The following is a 19,558-nucleotide window of genomic DNA, read 5'->3' as shown; positions in this document are numbered from 1 at the left end:
CCTTCTGCTTGTATAATTTGCAAACCTTGAGTATGGACATTTAAAAGCTGTCTCTATTTCCCACCTCTGTCTGAAATTAAACAGCTGAGAGAAAACAGTAGTGTCATTCTTTTGCATCAGTTTGGTACTTGCATGTTGCTCGAGTATTGTATTTCTATAGCAGCTCATGCCCAGTAACCTCACTGGCTTAGCTGACTTTAAATGGAAGTTACTTTAGCTCCTTGTATCATGTTTGGGGCACTCCATCTCTGGAGGGAAGGCAGCTGTACATAGTTCCCTGAAGTATTGTTCAACTTAGCAGTAAACATTTCAAAGAGGAAGGTGGATGTTTCAGTTCTTGAAAGATTTTATGGTATATAGTGGGGAGGAAATAGATCCTTTACATGCTTTGTTTTCCAGTTTGTCCTTTTAATGAAAGCTATGCCCATAAGAAACAAGTGTTTTCCTGATAGCTTAGTCTGATTACAGAGCCATAACTGCAAAATGTTTATTTAAACAATGATACAGGTGAGAGTTGGTATACCTTAACATTTTTATTTTGTGCAACTTTAAATTTCACAGCTAGCTGAAGGGTTGTGGCTTAAAGCTTTCAACAATGCACTTCTTTCCTAATAGTTAACTTGTATTTGTGTGTTTCTCAAAAACAAACAAACTAGCTTCAAACTTGGAACTGTAAGTTGCTCCACAGTGAGATGAAGGTCCTTAGATGACTGAAAGGTGCAGGGACAGTTATGAAAGGAAGAGACTACTATCAAGAACAAATCAGTATACCTTTATATATTGCCTCTCTTCTTACTTGTGCTGCTTCTGGTTGCAACAGGTGAATACCTAGAGGCTGTTGTGGTCTTGGCTTTCAGCATGCTTTTCAAGTACTTAAAGATGGCATGTAAGCAGCAGGAGGGTGCCAAACCATACTTTTCTGTTCCAGCAGAGACAGTAGGACAGTTGACTTTCATGAGAGAACCCACAGCTTTATCTAGAGGCTTACTGTTTGACACCCATTCACGGCAGTATTTCTGTATCCATTCTTGTATTTGTGGATCGCCTCTAGTCTGGTGCTGTGTGTTGTGCATGGAGTTGATGAATGCCACAGAGTATACTTTATTCATTACCTCCTGTTTTCTCTGCACCAGCAGATCAACAAACACCAGGCCACCATAGCCGTGGGCAATGAAGGCCACATTCATGACTGTACTCTTTGAAATGAAATGATCCCACACGTACCTGGCATGCTCCTCGGGGCTGCTGCTGCCCCTCTTGGGGATGGACTGCGTAGAAGTCAGTGATTCTTCCCTGGTAGAAAAGCTTAACCTCTCCTTTTCAGTCTTCAGATCAACAAAGTTGTCATTGGGATTCAGTACAATCACTCCCCCGTGGCTTTCAAGGGCCATTTTGATGAACGGTATTTGTGTTCCACACCCCAGGCCCTTGCTGACAATCGTCCTTTGCCCCCACTGTCCGGCACGGAAAACTCCACTGTCTTGAAGAAGGACAATTAAGTTAGAGGAACTTGTTAGTGCATTCTCGCTCATGAAAAAGAAACTTTTTGGCTCATCCTCTGCAGCATCAGTAGGAATATAAACTTTCTGCAGCATGCAGACTCTTTCCAGGAGCTCATAAACATATTGGGTAATAGAATGTCCCAAAACTTGATAGCGTTTATGATTCTGCTCATGTGCATTCTTGTAGTAATTGAAAACAAAGGACTCGTTTGTATCCAGATGCCTCAGCTCCCCTTTTATATTGAAGTCATACTTCAGTTCCTCTTGATACTCTGAAGCCTCTATTAGTTTCCTCAAGCTTAGTTCACGCTGTATTTGCAACCACTACAATTTAAGAAGACTATGTCAATGTAGTGATAGACCTCCACAACACCTACATAAAAAAACCCTATTATATCAGAATTCAGATTTAAAAGTGGTTACAAACAAAATACTCATTGATACAGACTATCTCTTGGCAGTCTGTAGTAAAACAGCTGCTTGTAAAGCCTCTCACACATTTCAGCTGCTAAATTCCAACAGCAGTACATTAATACTAATCTCTCCGATTACTCTTTCATTCTTGCAAGCACTTGCCACATGGAAATTGTGGAACGGATGACAGAATAAGCTAGCCACTGTGATCCAGGAACAGGAGAGAAGAAAATCCATGCAGCAAACTTTCATGAGATTAGATTGAGTTCTCTAGTTTCAGCTAAGATCATTTTTCAACTCATAAGACCGATCGACTGGTAAAAATTATATCAGGAAGTAGTTTCCATGCAACTGAAAAATTAAGCTTATCATAACCTTCTATTTTCCTAATAACTCTTCAATCTGCTACTGACTGTCACTAGTTATAGAATGGTAAACATGGGGTAACCTTTGGTGTGGTTAGAATCCTACTTTTATGGGATTTTTGTCCTAACAGCAGAGATTTGCAAGCATTAAATTCCCACTATTATCAGTATTTATATCCCACTATTATCAGTATTTAAAAAAATGAAATTATCATCTTAACACAGTAACTTTGTTTTGGCAAATGGCTTATATGAAGTTATATTTGGCAAATACATTGGTACAAGCTACTATATACCTTCAGATTTTTCTTGCTGAACTCACAGGTTTTTAGAACACAGTAAATTACATTCTGACTATGTTAAAACTCACTATACCATCTGATAAAGCCAATTACTAGGACAGAAAGTGATCTGAAAATTTTCATGTAAGCAACTTGAGTTGGAGCCCAACTCCTTCATGGAATGCAAGTTTTCCTTGAGTAAGCTGCTTAGCATATTGAAAATTATTTATTACACTTCCAAATTGAAAAAAAAAAAAAAATCTTTGCTTTTTAACAGAGCAACACCATATACATTTTCCTTTTGAGCAATCTCCATTGGGTCAGAGTTGTTAAGTCATCTCTTCAGGGTCTTCTGATTAATAGAGAGTAGGCTAGGAAATGATACCTTCTGCTTTTTATCTCATAGAATAGAACACACATAGAAAAGGGAAAACCAATCAGATTCTATGATATATAAACCAGTTACTGTCTTGCTAGTTTCTTGGAAGGGAAACAGCACAAAGAAGTTGTAAGTGCATGGATTCATCTGATTTTTTCATTCTGCAGGAAGACATGAAAGACACTGAGGAGATGGGAGGACAGTCTGTTTGCTATACTACTGAAACATGGACAATTCACACAAAAGAGATCATATTTAGTAGGGAGGAAGCTACCCCTATTTATGTTGTTTTCCATACACAATGAAGTGGGAGAAAAATGAACATGGTTTAAAGGAAGTTGTCTGTGGAGAAAGGTGAAGCACAGAGGAAGCATTCCATAACCATTAAGAATAGGTAAATGCAGTTCCCTCACAGAGTGGGATGCTGCGCAGCACTTCTTTCAGTCCCTTTCTCTCCTCACCCCTAGAAGGTTGGAGACTAGTTTCCCAACATACTGTGAACAGGATGTTACTTTGCTCTCACTTCAGCTACTAGCAACAGCATTGTTTTTTCAATTCCAAACCAAAACAAGGATACGTGATTCCAAATGAAACCCTGTGTATGCAATATTGAACATCTACTTAAATATCTACTTGACAAAGCATTGTGAAAGGTTTCTGAAGATTTCAGGAAGCAGAAGCAAAAAAATACAGTTTTACATCAGACACAGGTATGACTTCCCTTCCTAAAGTTGCCTTCAAGGTACGAAGTGAAAAGTTTTGAAGCAATTTATAGTAGGTTATCACTTAAGAGTTGACCTGGATAGCACCTTAGAATCATATACTTCTTAGTCTGAAAGACTGATTTTATTGTAATGCCATTTATAAAATGAAAAAGCTGCAGTTATAGATTTTTCTAGATATAGCTACATAATGTATTTACTTCTTTTTGGAAAATGTACATTCTAAATCAGTGTTGACTGCTACTTGTGTTTCATTGTCTATATATAAATGCAATATTCAAGAATTTTTATTCTGGCAGCCTTTACGATTGCTATTTTGATTTTAAAAATTTAAATTTTAAAAAAATCCCTCTTTCCCTTCCTCGACTTTTTTGTTTGGATTGTAAGATTCTTTGGCTGTAAATTTGGCTCACATTTGTTACAGCAGTTGGCATATTTGAAATGCTACTGCAGTTTAAGTATTACTCTTTATGAGATCTTCCATTTAAAAACAGTTTCCTCTATTCTAGTAAAGCCCAACATTACCGTATGCTCTCCTGTAAAATCTGCCATCATCACAGACGGAAATCTTTTTCACTCTGGGACTGTAGACAATTTCTGTGTGTGAAAGAAAATAAACCCATCTTATTGGGTTTCATTACTTCATGTGCTTTATTCTGGGGTATATCTATAAGAGTTGCTGATAAGGCCATCTAAAGCATTTCAGATAGTTCCAAGTTACAAGCTATTATCTCACGTTTGTAATTTACACCTGACCATAAATTAAAGCCAAACCTCGAGCGTGAAACTAAAAAGTTGTCTAAACTAGTTTTGCACAGCTTCCCATTACTTGATATACAGGCACTACCGAGAGGTCAAAACAGCGACACACCAAACTTAGAATTCTGAAGCTACTCTGAAAAAACAAAACAAAACAAAAAAACCCCAACAAAACCACAACAATACAAAAAAACAACTGACAAATCTCCTTGTCTCCGCGTGGCTGTGGGAAGATTTCCAGGACCAGCGGCTGAAACCCGCGGGGCCGGCGGGGGGTTGTGAGGGCGCTGCCCGCTCGTTGATGCCGAGGGGCCCCCACGAGAATAACCACGCCCCCCACCCCCCCGCCGGGACCTGGCGGAAAGGAGGGTGAAGTCTAACGAGGGGAAGGGTGATTAGCAAGGTACCCTTTAAACCCGACCCGCCTGGGTTGTATATTACATCCTTAAAAATACCGAGGTTTCCTTGACTGCTTCCCCAGGTTTCTGTGTTCGTCCCCTTTCCCTAGCGTTTGTTTCCTCTGACTACTCTTTATTGCGTTCACAAACTCCTGGTTTTGTTACTACTCATCAGCTTGTCAGGTGCAAGGGAAACCTGTGCACCAGCGCACCTGGGACACAATCATTTGCTCCACCTCGTTTTTCCCCTCGGCGGCTCCGTATCGGGCTAAACCCGAGAGAGGTAAAAAACCGAGAGGGCGTGGAGGGTCGCGACTCTGAGGGAGAGGCGGGCGGGAGAGGCCGGGGAGCGGAATGCCGCGGAGGGTAGCGCGGGCAGGCGCGGGGCAGCGCCTGAGGGAGCGCGCGGGGAGGCGGTAGCGGGTGGGAGGGAGGGGCTGGGCGGAGGCGGCGCCCAGCCCGGAAGTACGCGGGGAAGCTGCGCAGGCGGCGGCTGGGCCCGGGTAAACAGCGGCGGCGGGGCAGTGGCAGTGGCGGTGAGCGATGAGGCGTGCTGCTGCTGCTGGTACCGCTCGCTGTCCGCCATTTAGCCGCTGAAGGGGAGAGGGATGCTGAAGTGAAGCCGACCGGCAGCGCTCCGGTGGGTCCTGCGCGGTCGCTGTCGCCGGGGCCGAGCCGGCCGCGCCGCACGGGTTGTCGGTTGGGAGCGAGGGCGGGCGGGCGGGCGGACACCGGGGGAATGGAGGGGGTGGCGGGGTTGCCGCTCCTTGGTGCGTGTGGAAACGCGGCGTTGCTGACCCGCGGCGCTTGTCCGTTTGCGGGCGAGAAGCCCATTTCCTTCCTAACGGGAGGAGCCGGCGGCCGGGTGAGGAGCTGGGGCCGCGGGCAGCCCTGCTCGGGGGCGGGCTCAGGCGGTGACAGCCCGGGCGGTGCCACCCCTTGGCGGTGCCTCGGTTCCCCCCAGAGCTGTCAGAAGGCCGCCCTTTGTCAGCTTTTCGCCTTTGCGGGCGTCCGAATAGGCGGTAGTTCGGCTTTTCTTTAATAGCCTGTGCGTGGTGGTGTTCCCCGCACCAGGGGACTGGGGCCCTAAGTTGAAAAACCGCCGAGCTAAGTGGAAGTATGTGAACTTAAAGCTCTTCTTGAGAGACTTCAAACTAGCTGTGAGGTTTGAAGATTTTATGCCAGAGTCATACAGGGTGCTTATAAAGAGAATTAAACCCCTATGGATGCTGGAAGCTCTGAAGCTGTGTCCTTCCACTGAGGAAGAAGTTTATCTGTTAACAGGAATCCTTGAATTTTACTTATTCTTGGAGCTCCTGCAGTGTTGCAGATGTCTTCTGTGACTCCTTTTCGCTTTATAATCAAAGCCTGAATTGCTTTTTAGTTGTGTGCTTGCCAGGCGGTGGAGTTAAGCAGTAAATGCCCCCACTGAAGATAAATTTTAGTCAAAATTTCGGCCACAGTTCTCTTCATGCTGACAATCCAGACCCTTGCCCAAGCACGTCTCGTGTATTATGGCTGTCAATGACTTTTTGCCGAGGCCTGTAGTGACAGGACAAGAGGCAATGGTTTTAAGTTGACAGCGGGTAGATTTAGATCAGATCTAAGGAAGAAATCCTTAACAATGAGTGGTGAGGCCCTGGCACAGGTTACCCAGAGAAGCTGTGGCTGCCCCCTCCTTGTAAGGGTTCAAGGCCAGGTTGGACGGGGCTTTGAGCAACCTGGAAGGTGTCCCTGCCCAGGGCAGGGGGGTTGGGACTAGATGATCTGTAAGGTCCCTTCCAACCCAAACCATTCGATGAATGAGTTTTCTTTGTGCTAGCTTCCTCAAAAATAGTTTGCTTGTTCTTGCTTAGTACCTATGACTCTGGTCCTGATTCTCTCTGAATAAATACCACACAAATTGCTAAGCTTATTTTGTATTTTTTTTCAGTAGAGAAAATAATGGAAAGAAGATCATCTTCAAGTCATGTCAGTGTAAGTCTTCCTACAATTTGCAACAATTTACTTTGAGGCTGTGGGCGTCCTAGGGTGTTTTCATGTATTTGCACGACCAAATTCATTCTCCAGTGGTCCAGTTTTTGCTTTGTTGGAGCACTCTTTCCTGAGAAACAGTTTATGCTGGTAGCAGTCAATAGTAATGTCTGTTGTTGAACATGTATTATACATGATAGGCTTAATATTTGATTTCACATAAACACCATGTTTTCGAGGATTTTTTAAGACCTAAGCTAACATCTAAAATATTGAGTAATACTCACTTAAGTAGAGGAACTGCATAACTCCATAATATTTATTTATCTACAGAGTTGTGTTCAGAGACTGCTTATGCTAGTGTTTATTTTTTCTAAAATATCCCTGTTAGTAGTAGTTTCTAGCAATGGAAGCACTAGTGAAAGCGAACTGTAGGCACAGCAACTGATTTGGTCGGGTAGAGTCTGGAGTGTCTAGTGTTTTAGAAATAAGCTGTTTCTGGCACCTTGTTCATGCACTTTCTCTGACCCTTGATCCTACAGGTAGGAAACATCAGAAAAGTACTGCTGGTTTAGATGAGGAGTCTGTAAAGTACATGTGCACATATATGTGTTGTGTTAGTCACCTTATATTAGGGAAAAGCTGAGGCAACTGCTTATGTTGCACTTGCCATTCGTACAGACCTCTGTTGGTTACCTCTTGACTTTGTGCTTGTTCTGTGAGTTAATTATAGGCACTGCAAACCATCATCTTCTTAATGAATGCAAGCATTGGGAAGATACTGTATGGTGAGATGGAAATTTTGCTGATGAACGTATCTTGTGCTTTTTATCCCTTTCTGTTTGTCCATCTGTCTCTTTCTGTTTCCTGAGTCTGACCTTACCTGTTCTCAAATGTCTGTGATGGTATTACAGAGGTTATCTGAACCTCTGTAACTTTAAATGCGTGTTCAAATTTTAGATAAATATTTGTTCTTAGGAAGCTCATAACAGAAACCAATAGTCAGGCAGCAGGTGGAGTTCTGAAGTAAGAAATTTGTACCTGGCCATTAAGGTACAGATCAAAATAATGCATTTTGACTGATAGCACATGTTTATAGGCCACTTCTCAAAAAAATAAAATAAAAATTGAACAATCTAATTGCAGATGTTCTTGAATAAGAAAATGTCTATTTCGATCCTTAAATGTTGATTGAAAGGGAAGGGAGGTACTTGTATTAGAAGTTACTGCCTGTATGTAACATTTACATCCTTTATAATTTGAGGAATCTGTTATTAAAAGGATATTTGTTGTTACAACATTTGACCAGCAAAAGCAGTTTGAGGTACTTTATAGAAATTCAGGTGTAATTACTAAAAAAATAAATCTGTGTTTCAGAGAAGTGTAGAGAAGAAATAAGAGCACTTGCAAATTCAAACTGAAGAATTATCTCATTATTGTACAGTATGCTCAGTTATGTTCTGTCTGAAGGACTACTTACAGAGCTAACGCAGTTTCTGTGTTAATAATTAAGTTGTTTGTGATGCTGTTCTAGAGTAATTGCTTGTAATTTCCTGTTACACAGTAGGGCATCTGGTGACTTACAAATTTGAGTTCATAATACACTTGATAGTGGCCACCATATGGAGAAGCTTCAGCTTTTTCCCAGCTGAGATAGACTCAGTTGTCTGAAAGATGTAAATGTTGTATTCCCTGTATGATACATTCTAATCTGGTCGTGTTTGCAGTGTAAGGTTCTGCTTCTCAGGATACCTGGAGAAATGGCAAGGCTTGTACTTTTATTCTTTCGGTCGATATTATTTTAACTGGTTTAATTAACTGATAGGGAACGTTACCCTCTTTCCTTGTCTTGATGAACTGGTAGGAATTTAGTTTGACCATTTTTGTTTTGAATTTCAATGAATGAACATTATTTCCTACACGTTTTCATGAATTGGCAAATTTCTGTGAATTACTAAATGCTTTATCTTTCAATAATTACTTTCAAAATGTTGATTCCATTTTTGCAAAGGTTGACAGTGACAATAGCTGATAACCATTTTGAGTACGTTACAGTGTATTGATGCTAAATTATCATACCAAAATACTTGTACTGTTCTAAGATATAATTGCTCTTCATCTTGAATTATTTTTTTTGAGAACAAACCTGGTGTGACATTCATCATGACATTCAGCTATTTTGTTTTTTCTTTATCATTCTCTAAGATGAGATGATTAAACTAGAGTGTAAGCAAATCAGTGGGAACTAAGAAAACTGTAAGCGCCAGTAGGTTGGTTCTCACCTTTTGGGCACACGTTTGCAGTGGTTGTAAAGTTAATGAAATAGGAAGAGCTTTTTCAGGCAGTTTGTGTGTTAAAACTAGCTCCTCATGTGGTATGACACATGATTTAGGATCAAGCATCATGAGGAATGTATTTAAAGTCGCAGGTCAGTGCTTCCCTTGCAACTTTGTTATTTTGTCTGACAGTTAAGAAAACTTTCTACATGGAATTATATCAGCTCCAGTGGATAATTTAGTTTTACCATGTGTCTAACATCATCTATTTTCAGTTTCGTATACCAAAGAAGAAAACAAACACCAAGTCAGAGGATGTTCAAGTTCAGTCCCCTTTGGCAAGGCTCCCAGGCTACCACCATTGGGACTACCCTTTAAAAGAGGTAAAGAGAAGTTCTTTGGAGTGTAAAGTGAGTAGGAGAATGTTATATAGGTTTCTTATATACAGACAGAATTTTAGGTGCTAATATAGAAATAACTGATTTCAGTATTAAGAGCAAAAGACTATAAGAGTACTTATATGGCATTTGTCATAAATGACTGTCTTGATCATCTCCATCACGTACAGAAGCAAATATTTGCTTCCTTAAATCTGTTCCAAATTAAGTAAGCGTTTTTAAGATGCCATGTTTTGGAAACATATTTTGCTACTCTTGAATCCTTCAGCTCAGCATTGAGATTTTGTTGCTGGTTTTAGTGCTTTCAGAATCGTGGGGCTGGACAAACAGGCTCCCCCACATACAAGCTTTAAAAACCTAGTGAGGGATGTTAGGAATTTTTTTGACTTTCAGTAGACAATGTGACCCAGGTCATTTGAGCATGCTGCAGTACAAACTCACTGTGTGGTTGTGTGCTATACTGTTAAAATTTTAAGTGAGCAGAGCATCCAGTTACAGTCAGGTTTTGAAGTTGGAAGTAACGTCTCCAGTGGTTACAAGCAGCAGCCTCTTAGGTGGAGCCAGACAGCACTTGCATGGAATTCTTCTTGTCCTTCTCTCTGCCTTTATAAAAGCAGTGATTAGACTGGGTGAATTGAAAAAAATCGTTTTTTTTCCTTTCTTATTTCCTGTATATTCTCTAATTTTCCATTTCTTATTTTTCCTACATGTGTCTGTCTATTTCAGACTTTTTCCATGTGGTAGAGGGCTTCGTATGCTTTAAACACTGACTAGTCTTTATATTCTACTTTAAAATAAAAGATTGCTCATGAGGTATCAGAATTAAAATAAACTGTTTTATCCATACAAGGTCTGTCCTGGTTGTATTTAGTGTTGCCAGAGTTTGCTCCATTTTTGAGAAATTTTGTGCAGCTTTCAGTGATTTGGCCATATAGGTCTCTTAAGATGCTTGAAGACCAGTGATATGAGGTGAACTAGAAGTGTTTGAAGGCAGGAGGAGGGGAGAGCACCTTCAAGACAATTTCTTGCTGCCAACTGTTTTAATGATGAAGGTATTTTCCATTAGAGTCGGCCCGTTTGGTAGGGAAAAGATTGTTTTGGGATGTACCTTGCAGACTTCACTATAGTATGTAAAATATGCGTGGGCATGAATTTTTCAGAGGCCCTTTCACCTCATGCTTAAAGAGAAATGAGGATAAGTTTGTCTGCTCTCAGCCTGACTGGCATAATTTCCGAATGTCTGTTTCACTTATTATCTTTTACATTAAAAAAAGTGAGGAGAGATTAGGAGGAGGTAATGGCAAAGGGAGATAAGTTTCCTGAATTGCAGAAATAACTATATGTTTTGGTGGGGCTTCATTTATTTAATTTGAAAATATAAGTGTGTTCTGGTAAGGTAAGAGAATTTGGAAAAAATGAAGTCTTGCTGTTGTGCGTTTTGCCACCCAAGTACCAAACCTTCAAATTCCTTTTCCTTCTCAGAATTTTATATCTATTTTATATACTTGGGGTGAAATGCATGGAGTTAAGGAAAGTGGAGGTTATCTTGCATATTTGTGATTATGTAAAGCAGGCCTAATATTTAAGTCCGTTTTTGTGGTAGTCCTCCTTTAAATAGGGAAATAATTGAATTGTCCTGTGTTGTCAGATTTCTTTAGGAGGAGAACAGTTCCATTCAAAATCAGGTGGTACGTGGGTGCTTTAAATCAAGCAAATTAACCCTTTGCAACATTGTTGAATATACTCTTTGTAGGTCTGCTTTATTTGATCAGCTGCATCGTTTCAATGTCTGGCATTGTTCCCTTTTTCTAGCATAGTATCCATTATGATATGTTTGTTGGAACCTGCCAATTTTATTTATTTCAGTGGAAATTAAGTGCCAACAACAGAGAGCCTTCCACAAAAGGAAGAAGGCAGAAGGACTGTGACAGACACGGCTCTAATGATGAAGAATCAGTTGGGTAAGAAGTCATCTCAAAAATAATTCTTCTCTGTTTGTATGTTTGGGTTTCAGAATCTTTCTTGAAGATGGGTATCTCTGGTCTCTAGCTAATTATTTGTGTCATGAAGAGATGGTTTTCAAGCTGTTAGGTAGCCCACCCTCAGAGAATCATATTTCAGTGATTTAATGGCAACTGTAACTTTTTTCTTTGTTTTAACGCAAAACAAGACTGTGACATCAGAATAGGAGTGCAACACTTGCTAGAGAAATTACTGCTTGTTGACCTGCTTGGAATCCTGAAAGGTGTTCATTACTTCTAGGTGTAAATTATCATTCTTGCCCTAGATATTTTAGATATTTAAGAAGTTTCCCAGATTATCTTTTGCTTGTCACTTTTTGGTCAGTAGTCCACACTCATTAACCTGTCTTCATCAACTCTTCAAAACAACAAAAAAACCCAAAAACCCAAGCAATATGATGATTAGTAAGTAGGGGAAGACAGTAAAAAGCTAGGTTTTCCATCTCTATGTTACAGTCAAGAGTAAATAAGACTATTGATGTGCCACTTCTTTATGCTCTGTGACCAAGAGCAAATATCTTGGGTTCTTTGAGATTATGGCAAATTATTTAAAGTCCTCTTCTGTGAAGCTGTCAGCTAGATAATTGTTTATCCAAGAAAATTTTGAAGCTGTGAGTGCCATAGTTGTCAAATGGAAGTAAAAATGTAGAATTAGATTCATTAACAGTAACTAGGAAACATAATGACTTCATGATGAAAGGAATGATATTTATCTTAATGAAGCAATTGTTATTCCACAAATCAATCAAATCTAAACAAATAAGAGTATGCATTCTCTGCCCCATCTTCTGATGGGAACTTAACTTGACCATAAGTGATTTCTTGTCAGGAGAGGGTGTTAAAAACAAAGTGCACAGGTAATGAAAATGCTTAATGACAGCAGATGATTTTGACACTGATGAATTTGGTGGTTTTGTGACCTATGAATAGTCATTGTTTAGCCTGGTCTTCATATTCAGCATGCTTCAAACTGTTGCAGGGAAGAGCGGAACTTGTAAAAGATTCTGAATTTATTTTTCATACCTCCTCAGAGGCATAGCTGTCATTTTACATGCAGTTACCTCAAAATGATTCTCTCAGTAACTTTGAGGGATTGGCTCACAGGGTCAACCTAGCAGAATTTAAAAGCTATGTTATTTGCAGTTTCCTGAGTTTTAGTTATGCTGTGAAATGGTTGATATCTGATATGAATCTCTAAAGGTCTTTCAGTAAACTTTGAACTGACCTTTCAATGTTGAGGAACTTAAAAAAAAAAAAAAAAAAAAGCTACCTTTGGATCAGTTACATATGTTAATTTTCTGTTACATATGTTCATTTTGATATGTGAGAGACTTTCAAGTAGCATTTGTAGATGTTCCATCATTTTTACCAAAATTCTTACCAGCACATTAGTGAGAAATTTAGACTGTAAAGAGACAGCAAATACTCAGATTCTAAACCTGTGCATTTTTCACTTCCTCAAAATAGGTGTGTGTCTAGAGACTAGCTGGAGGTTCTCTGTAAAATAAACTCAATCTATTGTCTGCAATAAAGCTTGTTCTAAGTGTTCCATTTGGGTACCTGGTGTTTCTCAGTAAGTCAAAATCAACACACTGACCTCATTGCATAGTAAGTAGAAAGAGAGCACACAGGTTCTAAAGAGGTGGTGTTTGTTGAGCAAAAGTCCGAGAACTGACAAAACTTGGAAGAGGGAAGAGTGAAGTGGCATGCTGAGAATCTTTCTAATGCAAAAGTTTCTCTGTTCCCTCTTCCTAGTGAGGAATTTTTCATTTGCATTGAAATGCAGAAAACAAGTCTTAATAACAAACTTCTGTTAGCTCCTGATGTATTTAAAACTGTCTTTATTGATAGGAGCTAATCTCAAATGTTTAGGGAAGCATGTCTCATCTAAAGTGTTGCTTGAGCATTGTTATTGCTGCTTAATTTTAGTCAGAAAGGATGAAGTGGATGTGTTAACACAAACCCATGTTCACGTGTGTTTTTAACTGAAGATCTGGATTACAAAATTTGGTAGTTGATTGCTTCTGTCAGTCCTGCTGTGATGTGAGACCATTGGGACTGGAAGCAGCAACCACAGCTGCTCTCACTCGAACAGTGCTGTTCATGGCCTGCTCAAGGTCACTGTCAGGTGATTTTTTTCGTGATCCCAAACAGGGTTCTCGGGGCAGGTTAGTTCCCTAGTCCCTCTCATAAGATGGCACGTTCCCCCAGTTGTGTCACGAAACAGATTAGGACTGTCATGAAATACAAATAATTTATTAGTGTCATTGCAGAAAGTTAGGTATGATTTTTATGTAATTGATCAATTAATGTTTTGTATCCCACTTAAGAAACTTCTTTATTGTCAAGGAAGTGGATAAGATGATTTCAAGGGTAGCTGTCACCACCTGGCAGTAGAGCTTAGAGGTATCCACTTACTTCAGCAGTATTATTCCTGCGTTCTCCTAAGAGGGAAATAGAAATAAAAACAAAACAAAAAGAAACAAAATAGAACACTGTTCTGAAATTCAAGCTTCTCATCCTGGTCTGTCAAGTTTTCTTTAGGGGGAGGGTGGGAGAAGTACTTAAATAAGATGTGGGTGATTCTTTCAGCTCAGTATTTTAAATGTTAATTGAAATACATGTCACGGCTGAATCAAGTACTGGCCCTGTAGCAGTCAGGGTTTTGTGGCGATCATTTACATACTGGTTCCACTTATCCTGACAAGCACATTCTGGCAGCAATAACTTCCTGGTCCAGCAAAGCAAGGAGGTTAGTAGGGATGTTCATGTTTGCTGTTAAAACACTGACTTCTAATCAGTTGATGAAAAGTCAGGGCCTTGAAGTAGGAGGACGACAGGCAGAAGCTTTCTTCTCAGCAGGGTGTAGTCAGTGAATGTGGCAGTGAGTTTCCTGTTGATGATGGTGCATCACGTTATTCCTTTGGGCTCTGAAAGGCCAAGGACCTCCTTAGCTGTGCATGTACTGCAGAAGCTCAGATGGCTGAATACACATCAAGTCTATCAGTGACTTTATTCTGTAAACCCAGGACAGATACTCAGCTTTTATGGGACCTGATAGGATGACCCTTGCATGGTATGTGGTATCCCACTGTCAAAACATTTCTTTCCCAAAATTTGGCTTTAATAGTAGAAGAATGTAGGTGTGAAAATGGTGGTGTAGACAATAATAATTTCCTCCAAAAGGAGTCAGTAGCCTCCAGGTCTTATTTTGATCACTTTCTAACACAAATTTGAGCCAGTGGTCACAACACTGATATGTACACAAATATTATCATTGAGAAAGGAACTGGATCTAGCAGCTCTGATTATTGGGTGAAATAGAGGTCAGACATTTTCCCCAGAGGGGTACAAACAAGTAATAGCTTTTGGTCCTGCACTTCGTAAAGTAGGATAATCCTCTTTTGCACTATTTGAAAAGTGATGTGAGACTTGCCAGGAGCAGGTAACAGCATTTTTCATAATATATTCTTTTGGTCCGTTCCATCCTTACATGTGTAAGTATGTTTTCATTACCTTTGCTTATGTATTTTTGTTTTGTGGAGATAGATAAGACGGGGTACAATAGGTGCTTGCTTTAGAAACAGAAATAATCACTTTTGGTTTTCCTTCACCAAGATACCTCCAGTCTTACTGTTGTGCAGGTTACCTGCTGGGTCTGCTGGTGGGACTTGCTTTTAATGTATGCTTTGCTTGCTTTTTTTCTGCTTGACACTAATTTTTATCTTTTGAAATGTCTTTTGCATGACTTGCTGACTTTATTCTGTGGACAATTTAACAGGTAATTTAGGGATCTGTGTCCCAAACATTGTTTACAGATGTTCAGGCTGGCTTAAGTGTATATGTTTTTCCTGAATCTATTTTATGCCCATCATTTTTCAAGAAATGCCATGGGATGCCATTCCTCCTTTGGAAAGGGAGGCCCTTGAAAGCTCTGCAACTGTACAGCTCTGAAGATCAGGTCATAACCAGTTGTCTGTCAAGGTCTTCAGTCAAAAACTGGTACCACATAAGAGGTGGTACCTTAGCCTGGCACTGACATCTTTAACAATAGCCAAATGTGTACTGTTTTGTTCCTTGTTTGTCGAAGGTTCCTCTCCTTTGCACGGATTTCCAGTGCAAAGCTAGTTGCACAGGTGCGTGTGTGCTTTAAATTGTAAGGTCATTTTTACAACGATACTTGCTTAAAATGTATAAACCTCATTTAAATCAAGGGAGTGGAAAACATTACAAATTCTGTACCTAGTAACAATCAGTACACCAAATTATGGAGTGACCTGGAGCCTGTCAAGGTCTAGCCTGACATGAGTGTGAATAAAGGATGTCAGACCTGAGTTTCTAACATGCCCAACAAACTGTAGGTAATGAAATCCAGTTTCACTGGAAATTCTGCTTCTGACTACCTCCTGCTGAGGGCTTTCTGTCATGATGGTATTGTTAAAGACCAGGTTAGAGTCTTTTCTGTTATCTTTACAAGTCCTGATCATACAATTAAAATAAAGACTCTGTGACCATGTATGTTCCCACTGGACTAACTACCTTGCAAGTTCAGGCTAAATTTAGTAAAATTTCATTATGATATCTTATGTTTGACAAATAGAAACAAAAAAAAATCTGGCATTTCTACAAGGTGGAACAATGAAAAGTGAAAGAATTTAGATCTGAGAAACAGGCTGTTAGGCTTGGTGTGATTCTGGTCAGGAGAACTGAAGTGCTCCATAGAGAACACATTTATGTTGTCTCATGGTGCTCTACAGTAACAATTAAAAACTTTTTTTATTTTTTTTTAAGGAGAAACAATTTCTGATTCACATCTTCATATTTCTAAGGCCCACTTCTGCAACTGTTTTGTATTTGGAGGAAAAATGCCCCTTAGATACTTCAAGGTTTGATTTGTAATTTCAAGTCCTGTTAGAGGAAGAGGGGAAGTATATGGCACAGTCTTCCATTGCTTCATCTCTTCTGACACCTCAAAAGATGAAATGTCTTTCCACTACAGTTCTTTAGTAACTGGACCTCTAAAGTAGTTTGGGCCTTCCTTATCTTTAAGGAGGACCTTGAAGCACGAGAATAAATGTCTAGTTTCATAATATGAATTTGCATGAATTACTTGATAACATTTACCTTGAAATTGTCTTTAACTGCTTTAGTAGTTGTAAATTTTAACAGTCTTAATAGGTTCTTATGTAGCTGAATTTTGAATTTTTGTCACATTTCTTAAATGTATGTATTCTTTATTTCCTTAGATATTGCTTATATATTCCTTCTTTGTAATATGCCTTACAGTTGGACAAACAATAAAAGATGTATAAGTCTGGTCACTGTAAGCTCTTCTGACATATTAAACTATGGTTAATATATCAACTCTGAATATTTGAGAAGCCCAGAAAAAAGCTAGACCTTCTGACTTAGTGGGGACTTCTGTAGAAAATAAGTCTCTTGCTTCCTATGCTAAATTGAGAACACTTTGCAGGCTTGGTATATGCTGACTAGGCTGCTACAGTTGGGCTCCACCATGTAAGACATTTGTGTTACTAAACTGTCCCTCATGACCTGTATTTACTTTCTAAGCTTTTCAGTTGTTAAAGCATATCTTTAAATGAAACTCCAATTCCTTGGAGTGTAGAACAAACCTTTTTTAGGTCTATAGTATTTGAAGCACATGCTCAGACTCTAAGAAACAACGGTTCTTTGCATTAGTAGTCATAGAGTATATACAGGTCTAGGTAAAAGAACAAATATATACCTGCCTTCTCCTGACCCTGCGTAAAATATCCTGGAGCATTTCTGTGGTTTAGGTCAGTCTTCTGAGGCTGCCTTTGTATATACGATTTCTCATTGCCTTCACAGAGTCAATCTCTCACTTTAGAAACCCTGGGCTGGTTTTCCAATGGCTAATTAAGACCAATCCCTTACATAACACACTTTCTCCTCTGTCCAGATTCTTGGCACCAGAGTGCCTTAATTTGGGGGGTTGTAATCCCTCAGCATTTTTTTTTTTTTTGAGGCAAAACTTTAGCTCCTTACCACTTAGAAGTTTCCCAAAGAAAAACTAAGAGAAGGCCAGAGAGTGGAGGAAGCTGCCTTCACTTGAGTTTAAGTTACTTAACTTTGAATGGGAACCATTCAGGTTTATGGTCCATTGTCTAGATAGTGGCCTACAAGGTGTGGTGTGTGCAGGACAAGCCACTGGGGTGCAGGAAGGAAATATTTTTTTTGTACAATTAATAAGTAAGTGTTTTTTAATCTTTATTGCATCCTTTTAAAAATTTCTATTTCTGTGTTTTATAATATACATGATATTAGTACCTCTATAGAAATTGTAATAAACATGTTGAAGGTACGTGCTCAGAATACTTTTACTGATAGGGGTGCATGATCAAAAGAAGTTTGGAGACCGCTGGTCTAGGAAATGCATAGCAGAGCTCTAAGAGAAAGCAGGTCACTGCGTACACCTTACAACATTCAGTGATGCAGAGGTCTCAAAGTTGGCCAGCATTTGGGGCTTATATGCAGGTACTCCAGGCGGTGCATAGGAACCTTACTGTCTTTTCAAGTTCAACATGTTTCACTAGCATGGCAGTTCCAGATCTTTTTTTTTTTTTTTTTTTTTTTTAGGTTCAATACCCATTTTTCAGTTTTCATGCCACACCTATATATTTGTTTACCATTAGGTACCATGTAACCATGCTGTTGAGCTGAGTGCAGCATGTCAGTGGGACAGCTGTAGTTTCCTAAAAGTTGCTTGCACAGTTGTCAACCCCCTGAGGAATAGCAGCCATTTGGTTAAGAAATGTCACTGTCGCATGCATTTGACAGCTATGTAAGTAGTAAAAGGTTTTCTGTAGCTATAAAAGGATTCTTGCTCTACAATGTGCACAATTTAGTTTGTTGTGCAAGATGTGCAATAGAGAAAGGAATTCTTGCCTCAGTGATCTTTTAAAGCCAACAACTGAGCCTGAACTTCAGTGTTGTCTTAGGACCAGCCTTTGGAAAACAAGTCCAATTCTGATCTGTTTGAAAATAAAGTCAATCCTGATAAATCATTCTGTGATATATAATGCTTATTGGTTTATAAGGAAACTGTCCAAATTACTGGCCGTGCTGCAGAATTAATTCTTTATGTGAAGATTTCAGTACCAATCTGGCAGAATCAGCAAAATAGAGATGCGTATTTGAAGAACTTGGATAGGGAGTTTTTACTAATTTTGTAATTCATAATGGTATGTAATTGATTCAGTGAAATTGAATAGCAATCAGTTGGAGCTTCAAAACTGAGAGACTGTACTAGCTTTTTGATTACTTTTTTTTTTCGTCAGCAAGCTCATAATCTGTGATATAGGAACGAATAATATTAATCGTTCTAAAATAAGATGCCACAATGAGTGCTTGTTTTCATATCCTCCAAAGGCTTAAGTGTACACTTTCAGAATATTTTGTAAGGCCACAGTGACACCACTTCCAACATTTTGTCATAAAAAGATGCACCAAAATTTCCATGCTTCTGCACTGAAGGTTTACCTCTTCAGAATCACAGATGGATGTATTAGTCATTGATGCCAGAAGCAGCTTTGAAAGTCTGTTCTGATCACAAGATGAGTTTGTGATTCTTCTCCAAAGAAATCTGCTTTGTAAATTGTCAGGGAAGTGAACTTAATTCTGCTGAAGATAGACGGTATGGTGCAGAGACAGTAAACTTACAGAAAAGCTTTGTTGAATTCATGTGACTTAAGAAGTTCTCAGCACCCTATTATTAATTTATTATTATATGTATGGCAGGCAACCCAAAGTTATCTTGACGAATGTCCTGAGGACGAAAATAGGAAGAAAATATACACAGGCGCAACTTAAAACTGGTGCTAATTTTTCTGATGCTGGCAAGCTGCAGTCAGATCAACCACTCTCATCATCTGCTGCCAGCCTAAAGATATGGCAGATTTTAAACCCTACTCTCCAAAGCCTTTTTCTGTCTAAAAGGTATGTTGTCTTTGCCTTTTATCACTAAACAAAATAATTTTCCTTGCAGTTGTTTTTTCATGAGAAACTATTCTTTGTTGTACCATAGCTGT

At 39.5% G+C, this 19,558-nt stretch overlaps 2 protein-coding genes across 7 annotated transcripts in view; one reads left to right on the top strand and one right to left on the bottom strand.

The window, feature by feature from the left end:
* Positions 1–488: 488 nt before the first annotated feature.
* On the bottom strand, positions 489–6,293 carry LOC141920013 (putative protein ARB2BP). Its single transcript, XM_074816700.1, has 3 exons — positions 6,217–6,293; positions 5,033–5,906; positions 489–1,826 (listed from the first exon to the last, which is right to left on the bottom strand). Exons 1-3 carry the CDS (start codon positions 6,291–6,293, stop codon positions 774–776), a joined length of 2,004 nt encoding a protein of 667 aa, XP_074672801.1. The 3' UTR covers positions 489–773.
* Positions 5,294–19,558, top strand: part of SENP7 (SUMO specific peptidase 7) — a 49,519-nt gene continuing 35,254 nt past the window's right edge. For 2 of the 6 annotated variants that reach the window (XM_074811269.1, XM_074811263.1), the window contains exons 1-4: positions 5,294–5,460; positions 6,754–6,797; positions 9,346–9,453; positions 11,335–11,429. In XM_074811269.1, coding sequence (XP_074667370.1) covers positions 6,765–6,797; positions 9,346–9,453; positions 11,335–11,429 — 236 coding nt within the window. In that variant the 5' untranslated portion in view covers positions 5,294–5,460; positions 6,754–6,764. Of the gene's footprint in view, positions 5,461–6,753; positions 6,798–9,345; positions 9,454–11,334; positions 11,430–19,268; positions 19,467–19,558 lie in introns of all 6 variants that reach the window. The other 4 variants (XM_074811231.1, XM_074811221.1, XM_074811252.1 and 1 more) reach the window with 4 other exon arrangements.

This window comes from Strix aluco, chromosome 2 (assembly GCF_031877795.1).
Source record: "Strix aluco isolate bStrAlu1 chromosome 2, bStrAlu1.hap1, whole genome shotgun sequence".
In the NCBI taxonomy this organism is placed as follows: Eukaryota; Metazoa; Chordata; class Aves; order Strigiformes; family Strigidae; genus Strix; species Strix aluco.
This window is presented reverse-complemented; position numbering and strand designations above follow the sequence as displayed.